At 43.6% G+C, this 16204-nt stretch overlaps 1 protein-coding gene across 1 annotated transcript in view; it reads left to right on the top strand.

Annotated features, from left to right (window-relative positions):
* The window catches only part of NRXN3 (neurexin 3), a 2130901-nt gene that overhangs the window by 35944 nt on the left and 2078753 nt on the right, over positions 1–16204 (top strand). The window contains exon 2 of the mRNA XM_042781017.1: positions 2219–2236. Within this exon, the coding sequence (XP_042636951.1) occupies positions 2219–2236 (18 nt within the window). The remainder of the gene's footprint in view (positions 1–2218; positions 2237–16204) is intronic.

Genomic DNA, 16204 nt, shown 5'->3' with positions numbered 1-16204 from the left:
AGGTTGGGCAATCTACTTCCGTAGTGATACTGCCTCGGAAACCCAAGGAGGGGTCACTATGAGTCGGGTCTGACTCGATGGTAAATAACAACATCAACAACAATTAGTACTGAAAGACCTTTGGGGATCCCAAGGTAGCCTGTCCCCCTTAGGTCTTGGTGCCCCTGTAGAGCATGCTGCTTTGAACAACGGTGTTGACACTCCCGCCACAGAACTCCACCACATGTAAACAGTTTGATATTCTGTTTAATTAAGGGGTATTTTAACAACCACTATGCCAGGCAATCCATCAGTCACAGTTAATGGCCCTGCTTAGTTATTTATGCAGCATGTTTTCTCTTCCCACCTCTTCTATTTCATCTCTTTTCTTCCTCCTTCCTGCCACTCCACCCCTAAATCTAAGTCACCAGAGAACCTGAAGGGTGATGTGGCTAGAGTATGACTCAGAGCTCTCTAGAAATCTCGTTGGCAGATTCAGCTTCGAGGGAACACAGGGTGTGGGCAGGAGACCTGCTCAGCTGTTGCCATGAGTCTGTTCCTCCCTCATGCCTGGGCACAGCTCTCGGCTTGGTCCAATAAGTGAATTTTTCTGGCTCAAGAGCCCTAAGAATGCTGGAGGTTTACTAATCTGATTGTAGGTGTTTTTAGTATTGTATGGAGAACATTGCCCACCTTATTAAGACAGCAAATTGAAAGCACAGAGGACAAACTACAACTGGAAGACCGTCACCCCGCTTCCCCATGCCTTCAGGGTGCTCACTTTGGCCTGCAAACTGTATTGGGGTCCCACATTCCCTTGAAAGTCTGGGTTGCAGTTGAATGAATGTTGAACTGGGTGAGGTCAAGGGATCTAGGGTCTTCTCCAGACTCTGTGCCTGAATAGCTGTGTGATCTTACATAGATCTCTCATCTTAGGTAGCTCTTCAACCTCTTACTTCCTCTAATTTAACAAAAAAGAACTAAACTAAATCTATTTATAACAAGGAGCCCTGGTTGTGCAGTTATGCAGTTGGCTGCTAATCAAAAGGCTGGTGGTTTGAACCTACCTAGTGGTTCTATGAGAGAAAGACCTGGTGATAGGCTTCTCTAAAGATTACAGCTAAGAAATCCCTGTGTGGAAGTTCCACTCTATCACAAAGGGTAGCTCTGATTTGATGATTTGACGGCATCCAACTATAACAGCAAATGTCTATAACTCCTTAGAATTCAGTGATTCTGAGTCAGCCCCTCAGGATTACCTGGATGGGTTTCTGACCACTCCTTGTTCCTTCTCTTGTGCTGTAGTGGGTGCTGTGGACAAGTGACAGGTCTGGTTTAGGGGTTTTATCAATGCCTTAGGCTGCCCTTGGTTAAACTTCCTCAGCATGATTCTATTGCACATTTGAGTAGAGAGAGGAGAGTGTGTTGTTCATGGAGATAAGAGTGAACAGTGTTCTTCAATTTTTGAAAGTTCATTGGAAATAAACCTTCCCAGGGTTGGCTGTTTATTTGTAGCCATCAGTGATTTCAAATGCCAATTCTTGCTCATTTATGATGGGACACAAAGTAAAATTAAGAGGGAAGCAGAATTTCAATTTTTAGGGTGATTATCTACTCACACACAATCTTATGTGCACATACCACCGTCTGTGATGAAGAATGGTCACTGGGAATCCAAGGGATGGGTGATTATAAATGTTTTGTGATCTTGTGTCCTTCAGTCTTATGTGCTAAATAAAGCTGCAACTTCCCCTTAGTTCTTATGCCTCTTTCTCTTTGTTCTTCCATGGAGTGGTTTATTATTATTATTATTTTTCTCTCTGCTGGGAAACTTTGTTTGACTCCCATTTGGTACCTGAAGGGGAAGGAGGATTTGCTTTGGTGTCGGTGTGCACAAATCAACCAGAATATTTTAACCAATATTCTTGCAGGATTCCAGTCTGTTTGGCTCTTTGGAGCCCTATCTGATTCCAGCATGGTGTCTCTCCGGACAGATGTGAAACTCAGCTCTCTTGCTACATGCATAGTGAAAAGGGAGCTCAGCCCCTCAGCTTGCATGGGTGGTTTTGGGTGAAGGTAGAGCTAAGTGCTTAGAAGCTCAGCACTTGTGGATCTTGCATGAACTTGAGAGTCATGCAAGGGCATATTGCACTGCGTGTGTGTGCTGCTAACACTCTTCTTCCTTTTTCTCCCCTCTTCTCCCCTCTCCCTTTCCCTCCCTTTGAAAATGCTGCCACAGATGTCAGTCAAGGTCCAGGTGAGTCTTTGTGTTTGCATGGCTGCCCTGGGAATTTCCCCCTGTTAAATTGTGCATGGTTTGAGTGACTCTGAATGAAGTCTTTTCCTGGGGGTTATAACAGACATAATCTCAGAATGTTACATATAAGTTTAGAGGAAGAAATGCCTTGAATTGATGGATGTACGTTGGTTTCAAAGAACCATTTTAAAACCAAAGGAATGTCATTCCCATATGTAAGCAACCACCTCTTTCTGAGTAACGTTTCTGGGTAAATCAAGGAAATGGAAAATAAGCAAATTTCAAAAATATTTTTGAAGAAGTCCCAAGATGTCTATCCTCCAACTTAATGAGCATTTTTGCCTTATCTTCCATAAATCTTATCTTCTGTATTTTCATGTGTAAAAGTTGGAATATGACATACTTAGTATGGAAAATATTATGTGGGTAAAGAAAGGTTTCTTTCTTTTTATTTTAAGAAATGTCTTTTTCTCCACAATGAGATTAGCATTATTGTTTTTTTGCCCCCTGCTTATGTAAATAATATGTGTTTACTGTAAAAAAGAAAAAGAGGAATGGCTTTGTCGATGGGCAAATGGAAGGACCATAATAATAATACATTTCTCTTCTTAAAACACATCCTCAAGTCCTCATGTTAAGCATTTTGTACATGTATACATATAGGCACACATGTACATCTGTATGTGTATACATGCAGATATAGAAATGTAAATAAACATTATACTCAGAGAGAGACAGACAAACTGGGAGCACTGGTGCGTATGGAATGACTCAACCATCTGCACATAAGAAGTATCAGATAATGCTGGACCAAGTTTGAAGACCATTTCAAACTGTCTAGGTCTTTTCAGTTCAAAAGAATAATTAATCCTATCAAGTAGGAAGAGAGCAGTATCTTTCACATGTGTTTTCTTTTCAGTTCTTTTAACATTTAATCCTTATGACATCAGTGCACGGTAGGTATTGTTATTTTCATTTTAATGTGAAGGAAATTTAAGGCTTGACAGGTTCACAGTTTGTCCAAGGTCATAGAGATAGTCAGTGGTCGCAGTGGGATTTGCATTTAGCATTTCCTAACTTCAGAGCCCATGCCCACTCCATTGGAACATGCTGGGTCCTGTGACTAAGATGTCTCAATGATTGAAGATCTCGTAAGTATTTCCTAGAAGGACAATTGTGTGTTTATTTTGCTTAGAGATGTAATGTGACATTTTCATTACTAACAATACTCTTTTCACATGTTGTTGTTGTTATGTGCTGTCGAGTCGGACCCAACTCATAGCGACCCCTCCTTGGGTTTTTGAGGCAGTATCACTACGGAAGTAGATTGCCCAACCTTCCTTCCAAGGAGTGGCTAGTAGGTTTGAACTGCCAGTCTTCTGGTTAGCAGTCAAGTGCCTTAGGCACTATGCTACCAGAGCTCCTTTTCACATAGATGTATTTTTTTGTTGTTGTTGAGCAATATCTGAAATAACAAACCAGACTTGGGTAGTGTTCTTCTGATCGTTGATCTATATGGAATATTGTACAACATAAGAGAATGATACAGTTTTCCCTAGTTAGTATAGGAGATTTTGCTTGTCTCTCTTTTATTTCTGCCTCCCCACTTGAAAATAATTAGCTTTTGGCCCAAAGCACATCACAGTATTTCTTAGGAAGATGGTGTTAAATATATTTCTTCTATTTAATAATATTTTACTTCAATCATTTACCCAACAAATATTTACTTAGAATCTATGATATTCCAGGCACTGTTGTAGGCACAAGGATAAAGCAGTGAACAAAACAGGACACAGTTGTTGCCCTCATGGAAATTTTCCTTTATTCTAATGAAGGAGGAGAGATAATGAGCTAGTGTGTTAACTAATATTGTACACACACACACACACACACACACTATTTTTGCTGGCTGCTGTTGAGTTGGCCCTTAAATCAAGTTGACCCCATGCACAACAGAATTAGACCATTGTGAATCACATGGTTTTCAGTGACTGACTTTTTGGAAGTAGATGGCCAGGCCTTTCTTCCTAGTCTGCTTTAATTGGAAAGTTTTGCTGAAAACTGTTCAACATCATAGCTACATGCAAGATGTAAGCCTCCAGTGATAGATGGGGGCTGGCTCTGCTTGTGGTGCATTGGCTGAGAATCTAACCTGGGTCTCTTGCATGTACACACACACACACACGTTTGTTCATTAGTTCGTTGTCTTTCCCAATATAATTATATATTATCTTGGGTGGTGCTGGTAAGTGCTACAGAGAAAAATGACATAGGGCAAGGGAGATAGTGAGTATGAGAAGTTATTAATTTATGGAAGGTGTTCAGAAAAGGCCTCTCTGTTTGCTCTAGTTCCTGAAGGAGGTGATGGAGTAAGCATAACACCTCGGATTTTATTTGTAAAAGTGCCTCTTGACTTAACCTCTCTTCCCCCTTGTGACCAGGGTCACCACGTAGAGTTGTGCATTGTATCTTGCAGAGGCTCCCAGTTGACGGAATGCACAGGGTATGAAATCCAGCCAGCATTCCTTTTGCCAAGCCTGAGGCAGGGGCCTGCATCTGACCAGACGGGCATGTTTTCTTGCTTCTGACAGAGACACCATATTGGGTAGCTGTGGCCATAGGTTAGATGGTATGGTGGTGTGAAATGCAGTGGGCCCATAGGCTCTGCTCTGTGTCTCTTCAGTGGGCTGGAGGTCAGTGGATGACCCTTCCTCAGGTAACAACTGTAACCTGACACACCACCATTCCCATGTTACCACCTTACCTCATTTTATTCTCTTACTAACTCTCTGAGTTTTAACTGCTGAGGAAAGTGGGGCCCTGTTAAAATAAGAGTTGTGGCTAAGGTCATCTAGTTCTTTAGTAGCATGTCCAAGAAGGAAATCTACCCTGCTCCCAAATACTGCGCTGTTGGTTTTGTCCTTGAGGTTTGAAAGGCTGGTTGCCAACCTCTTCATTCCACCAATTCCTTTTTTTTTTTTTGGTGGATTCTGAGCCTGCAGTAAATGACTGGTTTGGGCTCTTCCCTGGTGGCCCTGGACATACAAAATGTGGCCTGAGTGAGCTGGCCCTGGCTGTGTCTGATGGGCGGCCTCCTGCCTCTTTGCACCCCTGGCCAGGTGATCTGCAGCCAGAAGTGCTGTGGCTCTGAAACAAGAAACCTGTAGGGTTCTATGACTTTTCTTCCCTCCTCTTCAGGAAAACAAATTGAGGATTTTATGAGCTAATGTAACTATTTACCCAGAGGCCAATGAAAGACTAGAAAGGGAAGATTGATTAATTGATTAATTTTACATGTGAAAGAGTTTGGTTAGAACTGGCCCTACTGGAAAACGCAGTCTGAGAAATGGCCAGGTAGGCAACGTCTTTCTTAGGGTCCAGGAGACAGGCTGAGGACTTGGAGAAAGGGGTTACCTAGGAGGGAAAAGGTAAGTGATTTTCATGCAGTGTCTACACAGAAAAACCCCTCCTCCTAGGCTTTGAGAAGGAGGTTTGGGAGAATAAAAGTGACAGCAAGCATTGATGTGTGTGGCTGGTGGCTCAGCTCTGGGCCCTCTCAAGTATTCTCTTATTTATTTAGCTCTTCACATCAACATTTCTACGGTGCATATCATGGTCCTCATTGTAGGTGAGGCAGAGGAGCCTCAGAGAGGTTCAGTAACTTGCCCAGAGTCACCCAGCTGCTACTGACAAGACCAGGATGTAACCTCAAGTCTGTCTGACTCTTTTGGTTGTGCTGTTTTTCTTCTCAACCTGCCATTTCCAGGGCAGAGCTGTGGGCCAGGGCTGTGTCTTATCTGCGTCTGCATTCCCACTTCTACCCACAGTGCATAGCCCATGGCAGCTTCTCAATTTGATTGAACAGAAGTGTGGCCACAAGCACCAGGGAAAGGCTTTGTGAGTCTGTAGGGTCCAAGACATATGGAATTACAAGGATGTCCATGGAGTCCAGCTCTCTTACTCTTCACATGAGGGAGCTGAGGCTCAGAGAGGGGAGGGGACATCTCCAAGGCCAGGCAACCAGTTGCTTCCCAGAAGCATCTCCTAGCAGGTGCTTATCACACACTTGGGGACCATTGGGATTTGTCATTGTCTCCCTGGGCTGTTTGTGGGACAGGATAGGCAGTTTCAGCGTGTAGTTCATGACCCTGCCCTTCTGGTGAGTTCCAGAGCTCTCTGCCAAAGGGATATAAAGCCCTTCAGAGGCAAGGAGGAGAATGGGGAGATGGTGGCATATCTAGGAAGCTGGGCCCTGTGGCTGAGAGACCCCTCCCCCATCACCTCCTCCCCTCAGCCAGGTGGGGCTGTTGATGGCCTCCAATGACAGCCTCTCTTCAGAAGGGATAATTTCTCAGGCTCTGCCTGCTGATTAGAGCTGGAATTTAAATGAATAACTGTGACCTTGTGGAAGTGCCCTAGTTATTCAGAGGCCCGATGAGGAAATAGGCCTCTTGCTTCAGTCCATCAGAGCCCTGGCAGGCGGGCAGGGAGGAAGGGCTCCTGTCTGCCGCTGCCGGAAGGAGCGGACAGCTTTTCTGCCAGCCTCCCTCTTGCCCACACTCGATCTCTGTCCCACCTTGTCCTTCTCCTTCAGTGTCAGTCACCTCAGGGCTCTTTGTGGGGAGGGCAGCTGATAATTTGTCCTGAGTCCTGCCCTGTCCCCAGGGAGTAGGCTAGTTTGGCCTGAGGGACCCTGTTCTGAGCCGGAAGTCAGGAGGCAGCATCTGAGGAGTCTGACATGTGTGTGTGAAGACAAAGGGGACACCCTGGGACCTGGCTGGCACAGGTGTGGTTCACGGACCAGCAGCATTGCGTTACCAGGCAGCTTGTTGGAATTCAGACACTCGGGTCCCAGCCCAGACCTGCGGAATCAGACTACATTTTATCGAGACACCTGGATGTGTGCACATTAGAATCTGAGATGCACCACCTCAAAAAATCCTGGTCTCTCTTCTCCCCTTGGACATCCACAGAGAAGTCTTTACTGAGAAAGTGCTCGCTCATCCTGCTAGAGCCTTGATCCTCATCTCTTTTCCTGGGCACAGCATAAAATATCTGTTTTCTAGGCTGGTAATGTTAGATCGAGATTTAAAACAGCAACAACAACAACAACAAACCACTGCTATGGAGTTGATTCCAACTCATAGTGACCCCCATAGGGTTTCCAAGGCTGTAAATCTTTATGGAAACAGACTGCCTCATCTTTCTTCTGTGGAGTAGTTAGTGAGTTTGAAATGCCAATCTTTCTGTTAGCAGCCCACTGTTTTAACCACAGTACCACCAGAGCTTCTTAGAGAGGGAAGGGAGAAAGAACCATTCAGTGACTATTTACTATGTAGCAGTTGCCATATAAAAGTTTGCATACTGTGAGGCAGAGTAGTATAGGACAGAGCAGAGGTCAACAAAGTACAGGCTGTGGGCTAAATCTGCCTAGTTCTGTATGGTGTGTGAGCTAAGAATGGTTTTTGTATTTTTAAATGGTTGAAAGCAAAAGAAGAAGAATGTGAAGCACAAAAATTATGCGCAATTCAAATTTCAGTGTTCATAACTAAAGTTTTATTGACACACAGCTGTGCTCATTCATTTACATATTGTCTCTGGCTGGTTTTGGCCTACAGAGGCAGAACTGAATAGTTGCAATAGAGATTTCATGGTCCCAAAAACTAAAATATTTACTATTGGCCCTTTCTAGAAAACGTTTGCCCAATCCAGGTTAAAGCAGACTCCAAGCCAGATGCCTGGGTTGACTCCTGGCCCTATCTCAGCTGTGTGGCCTGTTCAAGTTCTTTTACCTTATGGACCCTACTTTCTTCTGTAAAATGGGGATAATAAGAATACTTATTTCAGAAGGTTAACTGAGCCGACACACGTAAAGTTTTTAGAACAGAGCCTGGCATATAGTAAGCGATGTATAAATTATTTAAAGGAGCTCTGCTGGTGTAACGCCCAAAGCATTTGATTGTTAATCAGAAGGTTGGCAGTTCAAACCCACCAGCCCTTCGTGCAGAAGGAAGACAGGGCAATCTACTTCTGTATCGATTTGCTGCCTTGGAAACCGAAGGGGGGTGGCTTTGAGTCAGAGGTCAGAGTCAACTCAGTGGCAGTGAGGGTTTTTATTTATTTATTTTTGTATAAATTATCTATTTAATGGTGCAAACAGGTAAGCACTTGGGTGCTAACCAAAAGGTTAGGGATTCTAATCCACCTAGAAGGGCCTGGCAAGAAGACTTTGAGATCTACTTTCATAAAGCAGCCATTGGAAACCCTAAGAAGAAAGAGAAAAATAAAAAATACCAACAAACTCACAGAGCACAGTTCTGCTGTGACTCCCATGGGGTTGTCATGAGTTGGGGTCAACTCCATGCCCACTGGTTATTTATTATTATAAGTTATCTCACTTGATCCTTTGAATGCATTTCCATTTTATAGATGAAGGTACTTAGGTTCAGAGGGATTTAAGGAAATAGACACCAATGTCCTGTTTCTCTAATTGTTTGGCGGCTGCTTCCTGGGCTGTACTGCAACAGCCCTGAAACACACCTTCTGTTTTCCCCTCATGACACACACTCTCCCACTGCTCATGATCTTTCTGCTTTCAGTGAAGAGGTCCTCAAACTCAGCTCCTGGCCATCTCACTGTTGCTTTCAATAGCCTGAGGAATCCCAGGAAGAGAAGGGAAAGGGGACCAATATTTAGAGAGGACCAACTGTGTGCCAGGTACCTACCACTGCACAGCTAAGAAACTCTGCCTCCAAGAAATGACATTCTTTGTGCAGGTTGGAAGCAGGTATGTAGGTATCAGGATTTAAACACAAGTGTGGGATTTTGCTCTGTGGTTCTGTCTCCTGACTCTACATCCTCAGGGACTGTGTGGCCTTGGGCAAGTCTTGTGACTTCTCTGGGTCTCAGGCTTCTTTAACAGGTAGAGTTTGAATCAGATGACCTCTCAGACTTCGTCTGCTGTCTGGGTCTATCATGCCACAGTCTGAGATACCTAGGGGAACAGCATTAGGAAAATGCTTTCTCCATTGCCAAAGGCTTTCAGCCCCCAAGTTCAGTAGTACCTGTACTGGATTTTGTCTTTTCTTCCTATTCTTTTGGAGAATGATCTCACTTGCCTCTTACTTTTATTACTTTGTTGAGTAAAAAATCTGGCATTTATTGCATTTGTATTTAGAGTCAGGCACTGAAATACTAGGTTGCTGCATGCATTATTGAAGTATTTTGATAGCCCCAGGACTTAGATTCTGCTATTAGACCCATTTAGGGCTCAGTGAAGTTAGGCACTCTCTAGAAGCAGTGGAGGAGGATGCAAACCCGAATACGCTTGGTCCTGGAGCCATGCTCTTGACCACTGTGCTTATATCACCTGTTATGCCTTGTAGGTAACTCCACCAGAATGTATGCTCCAAGAGAGTGTAAGCTCCATGAAGGCAGGGGCTATTGGTCCTGTGCACTACTGTGTTCTCTATGCCTAGAACAGTGTCTGATACACTGCAGCCTCAGAATACATACTTGTTGGGTGAATAAATAGGACTTAGGATTCAGCTCTTAGTTTTACGTTACTCCCCTCTGAAAGAAAGTCTGCTTTTCATTGGGGTTCAGTCTGAGACACAAGGTAATTGAATCAGTTCTTATTCAGTGCCCGTGTTGTGTGTATCTCTGGGCTCTGCTCAGTGGGGCATGGAGGCTGTAGGGAAATCCACCCCCCAACTGTATGTAATTGGATTGGAAGGGGGCCCTTGGCTGGACTAACAGTGCTCATCTTCTAGTATCTAGCCCGGCTAGGGCCTGGGAAGACCACCTTGGCTCCCATATCTGTTCTTGATGAGTGTAAGTGTGAGTAAGGAGATGCTTCCCAGCCTGCCTCCAGCTTTAGGTAACTCAAGGAAGTAGATCACCGGGCCTTGGTGCTGTTTTTCTAGAGCCTTTTTAAATCCTCTACTTTCTTAGAGGGGTAGATCCACAAGGGTGTTGGCTATGGTCACCCAGTTCCTTTCTCATTTCCAAAGATCAGAGTTAGAGCTGGAAAAGTCATTAGCATTATCACTAGAGTCACAAATGGGATAGTTCTGCTTCTTCTGGGGGCATTTGGAATTGTGTGGAGGCATTATAGTTATCCCTGTGATTAGGGGGCATCAATGGCATTTATTAGGAAGAGGCTACAAATGTTCCATGTCCTATAATATGTGAGAAAGCCTTATTCAAAGATTTGTCCTGCATAAAATGCCATTGGTGAGACCATTGAGAAACTGTCCTAGAACAATTATGTCCTTGAAGAGGAGGATAATCAGGCCATAGAACTTCCATATAACTCAACTAAGATCACACGGCTTATTTACACAGGCTTGGAGACCTGCCTCCCAGTTCCTAGACCTGGCTTTGGAAACACTGGGCTCAGCCAATGAATGAGTTTGCTGGGTTAGGTCTCAGAAGGCATGTGAAATAACAGTCACCTGGGGATTTTGATAAACCATAGATTCTGAGTCAGTATATTTGAATATTGAGTTTGGAAATGCAAATTCTCAGTAGGGTGTCAAACTGGAAGTAACCAGTTTTGATGTGCCCTGGTTGGATGTGCTGATATAACTTTCTTGTTGAATCGACATTTCAGTGCTAGGAGGGACTCAAAGGTTGTTAAAGCTCCTATCCAGACTTGGCTTGAACCCCTACAGTGATGAGCAACTCATGGCTCCTTTAGCCATTCCCTTCTATCCTAACAGCCTGAATGTTAGAAGGCTCTTCCTTATTCTGAATTGCTATAGCTTTTACCCACCTGTGCTGCGTCCTTCCTTTGGAGACACACAGAATAGATCTAATTACATTCCTGACGTTTGAAGACAGGGCTTTTGTCTTTAAGGATTTTCTTTTTTAAAGGCTAAACCATCTCAAGTTTCTTTGGGCGAGCTCATACAAGAGTGTTAAGTTCTTTCGTCCAGGTTATTTTTCTCTGAACAAATGACTTTTTTTCCCTCCTGCTTCCCTTCCAAAGAAAGGGGCCTAGACATTAGAATATTAGGGGCATGCCCCAAATAGTTCCTTATAAAGCAGTCCCATTGCTCTCATTTTTATAGACTCTGGTGCTGCCGTGTAGATACAAACACCTTAGCATTTTTCTTTTGTAAATGACTATAATATTATACTAAAATTGCACTTAAAGCCAATGAAAACCTTTGCAACTTTTGTGTGTGCTGCTGCTAAGCTATGCTTCTCCCCCTCCTGGACTTGTGCAATTGATTTATTTGACTTTGGTTTGGGGCCATTCTTTGATTTTGTTCAATTCAGCACACCATGATCTGTTTGGGTACAGTTCTTCCATCCAGCATATCAGCCGTCCCTTCCAGCTTCATGTCATTCCCAAATGAAGAGCTATTTTAAAGAAGTTCATGACAGTTGGAGAGCAAGGACTTCCTCTCCTTTGAGAAACATCTTTTCTAAAAGCCATAATTGCTGATCTTTTAACCCTTAGAGTGACAAGCATGACTGCCTTCATCTCTTTCCTCCCATTGTACTCATGTACAAGGAGAGCCTGCCATTCCTTTCCATATAACGAGGTGGGAGAGATGGGAGTGGGATGCAGACTCTCTTTCCTCTGCCTTGCGGTTGTGCCATACAGAAGCATACTGGCGGTTCACGGTGTGACTGGAAGAAACCTTTTCTCTTCAGTCCAGTGACTGTGTTGTAAGAACAAAGTTGATGTAGAGGAAAAGAGTTGGTAGTCTGGTATGGTTACAGCCTGCAGAGGAATAGATGGTGAGGATGGAACGTGGTATCATGGAAGAGGCGGGACATTGGTGACACCTGCCTTGGAGAACTAGCTACAGGCTCCCTTCTCTTCTATGTCGATGGAAACCATCATCATTAGTCACAGCTATTCAATATGTCCCCAGTACTATATGCCAAAAACATATGCAAACATTCAGCTACTCTCCCTGAATGTCAGCTATGATGACTGTTTGATGATGAATTAAAGTTTTGTATCATGTCTACTACTCTGATTATGGGTGATGTTCTCAGGGTATTAGGTTGAACTACTTGAAATTGCCATTTTTAAAGATTAAAAACAGTCGAGTGTCATCAGTTTCTAATGGTTCAACCCAGTGCATTGCTTGGTCCCTTTGGAGATCACCTTGGTTCATAGAGGTACAGAATCTTAGAGTTGGAAGTGATTTGGGGCAGTCATCTCCTAAAATCTCACTCTGATCCGACTCTCTTCTACGGCATTTCCAGCCAGAGTTACTTCCCCTGTTCTACCTTTGTTCAGGCAGAATGTGTTTGCTCCTTTATCTTGTATCTATCAACTTTTAAAGTACCTGAAAACAGCTCACGTGCCCTCATTTAGCTGTGTCTTATTTAGACTGAGCTGTTCCTCATGTGATGTGCTTTTTGTACCCTTCATCCTGGTTATTCATTCTCCTTTGAACAGACTCACCTGCTTAATACCCCTTTTAATATATGGCACCATAATGTCAATCAAACCCTAGTCTTGGTACAGTCAGTGCTGGGAAGAGATGGGACTATCAGCTTCTTTTTATTTATTATGGGGGAGGGGGATTGTGTATCAATGTTGCCTTTGATGAATGACAAATTTACCTTTGATGAAAAAAAATTTACTTTTGACCCTCAAAATTAAACCTCACTCTTGCTTACCCACATCTTCTTGGATATAGATTCTGATATCTAGCGAATTAATCAGTCCTCTCAGCTCTAGGTCATTGAAACATTCGGATGGCACGCTGTCAATGTCCTCAACTGAGCCATTGATCAAAATGTTGAACAAGCCTAGGCTCTGCTGGAAGCCTGTCATGGACACCTGCTAGAATAGGAAACGGAAGTCCATAAATGAAAGTCAGGGGAGTCCCCAGGGGAGGGCTGGTCAGAGGCAAAACCATGGAAGTAGGTGGAGGTTTTCTTTTGTTTAAGAATTCTTCTCCCCAACCAAAGCCAACCCCTGTGCCTTTCCCCAGGCTCATGATGGTTAGCTTCTTCATCCCATGGCTGCGTGTCTCTTTTTTTCTTCCTCTGTCTAAATATGCCTGGGCAATGCACCTGTCTTTGACGAAAAGCTTTTAGTTGCACTGTCCGGATGATCACAGGCATATGATGGTGTCAGCAACTGTGAAATCTGAGTGTGTCTCATGTACAAATGTTTGAATTTACATTTTAAAGAGGGAAGTGGCTTAACCACCCCATGAAATGACTTGGGATAGGATGAACTTCATATTTTTGTAGATTCTGGTGATAGAGATGGGGGAGAGTACAGGGGTGGTCATTTAAATGGATCTCCCAATGCCCCCTAAATCAAGTGGGGTCAGTGGCACAAATGAAGTTGAATTAATGTCCAGGTACTATTTTCTATTCGTCAGCACAAATTAGGCAAGGTAGCTAGTGCCGTGGTTACCATTATAGGCTAGGGAGTTCATCTGCCTGGCTTAGATTAGAATCCTCCCCCTTCCCCTCCTTACTAAGTTGTATGACTTTGGCTCTGGGCCTTGGTTTCCTCACCTGTAAAAATCAAAATTATAGTTATGCCTTTCCTGTTGAGTTATATTTAATGAAATGAGACATGTAAAGCAGGAAGAGGTATGCCTTGTCTATGGTATACAGTCAATAAGTATTAGTTCTTAAAATAGTTCTTTTTTTACCAAGTTAACTGAATTTCCTTTCTTTGAAGTCCTTAGAATGCTGAAAACCAAACTCATTGCTGTCCATTCCGACTCATGGCAGCCCCACGTGTTACAGAGTAAAATGGTATCCACAGGGTTTTCTTAGCTGTAATCTTTACAGAAGCAGACTGCTGGGACTTGCTTCCAGGGTACTGCTGCATGGATTCAAACCTCCAGCCTTTAGGCTTGTTAGTGGTTGAGCACAAGCTATTTGCACCATGCTAAGGACCTTAACATGCTAAGGAGATGTACGTTTCTTGGTTGTCCTGCTGTCATTTCCAAACTCCTGGTCACCCTATAGTCACCTGTGGCTCTCTCGTTGTTGAGACCCACCCCTTCCACCTTCATCATCTCCTTAGCTCCTCCAGAAACATCAGGTGAGGGTGAATGTTTCCCTTCCCTTCTGATTTTATGTAGAAAGTCCTTGTGGCTTCATAAGGATTCAACGTTGGCACTTGGCACTGGCAGCAATTAGTGACATTTAATTTCTCTACTTCAATATGGAAAAAGAAACGATATATGTGGATTTTCACGGGAATAAAAGTTACCCTGAAAGTGAATGAAATAAAAGTCTTGGCAAAGATAACTTGTCTTTTTTTTTCCTGAATCAATTTTATTTTTCCTCTGTGAATAACTTCCTTCCTCCCTGAAATACTTTCCCCAATTACCCATCGGAGGAGGGTGGAATATCTTAGATTTGTGAGACAGTATTAGCTTAAATGATGGAGGCCTGCAACTTCATGCCTGATGCCCGAATATTGCATCTTCCCTGGTCCATTTCAGTAAATGGTTTCTATTCTCTGTATTCGTCATCCTCATGACAGGCTTCATGATGGTCATAGGGGCTTACAAATGACTTTGCTTTCATAGCCATTTCCTTTCTTCCTGAGCTGTGAGCTGCGACATCCATGGGGATTTTCCCAAAGGGTATAAACAGTTTAGAAGGCCATATGTATATTTCACACGTAATTTACATATGATTTACAATCTATTCCAAGGCAATTTCAACTTTGTCTTATCTACCAAAAAAAAAAAAAAAAACCCAAACTTGTTTCAGTTGAGTCCAGTCTGATTCATGATGACCACATGTGTTACAGAGTGGAGTTGCTCCGTAGGGTTTGCTTGGTGGTGATTCTTACAGAAGCAGACTGTCAGGCCCTGCTTCACTGGCACTGCGGGGTGGTGGATTCAGACTGCCAAACTTGAGATTAGCAGCCAAGAGAGGACTGTTTATGCCACCAGGAGACCTTCTGAAAATCTTTGTATCTTCTTGTTTCTGTCTGTACTCTTGAAAACTGTGTACCATAGATAGACTGGCATGACGGGTAGAAAATGACACTAGAGAGAGAAGGAACAAGTATCAGACATTTTCTTGGGAACCAGACTGGTCCTGGATCTAGCTAAAGTAGTGTTGGGTCAAGGTGTGACATCTAGATAGTAGACACTTCATTTCCTTTGCTATTTTTTAAAATTAATTTTTAAAAGGCACTATAGTTCCATACAGGAGCTCTGGTAGCATAGTGCCTAAGGCACTTGACTTCTAACCAGAAGGCTGGCGGTTCAAACCTACCAGTCACTCCTCGGAAGGAAGATGGGGCAATCTACTTCCGTAGTGATACTGCCTCGGAAACCCAAGGAGGGGTCACTATGAGTTGGGTCCGACTCAACAGCGCGTACTAGCCAACCATAGTTCCATAAGGATTCAGTATCAGAAAGTCTCAATTTTCTGTCTCTCCAAGGGTCATCCTAACCCACCTCCTGTTTCCTAGCTTCACCTAGATGAACTTGGGTGGGGCTGGCTTTTGAGTCAGATTTGAATATCTGTTCAATTCCAGAGCCCATAGGATATTGTTTTGGGAAGGTGCAATTCCCTTTGTTTCCCTGAGCCTCCATTCTAGGCCTTACCTTGTCTTTTGGAAGCCTGGCAACATCAGCCCCAGTAGAAATGTTATCCTTTAAACCCAGCCAGGGTACTGGTCCCAGAGCTGCAGTAAGGGCCTGTGGTAGTTGTGTGTCAACTTGGCTGCACTTGGTTTTGTGTGGGTGGGCAGCTGGATGTAGTTATTCCCCACGGTGAGATTGGTAATCAGCTCCATGGTGGAATCTACTGGGGCAGCTGAGTAGCTGCCTGAGGGATGTGGTCTGCTTCCTGTATATAAGAAGATGGCTTTGAGAAAGTTCTCTGAGCTTTATGGCACGCTTGGACCCTAAGGACCTTAACATGCTAAGGAGATGTACGTTTCTTGGTTGTCCTGCTGTCATTTCCAAACTCCTGGTCACCCTATAGTCACCTGTGGCTCTC

The sequence above is a fragment of the Orycteropus afer genome, unplaced genomic scaffold (genome assembly GCF_000298275.1).
Source record: "Orycteropus afer afer isolate SDZICR_OR568_19922 unplaced genomic scaffold, OryAfe1.0 scaffold00079, whole genome shotgun sequence".
Taxonomy (NCBI): domain Eukaryota; kingdom Metazoa; phylum Chordata; class Mammalia; order Tubulidentata; family Orycteropodidae; genus Orycteropus; species Orycteropus afer.
The sequence above is the reverse complement of the archived record's forward strand: the minus strand, read 5'-3'. Positions and strand labels throughout refer to the sequence as shown.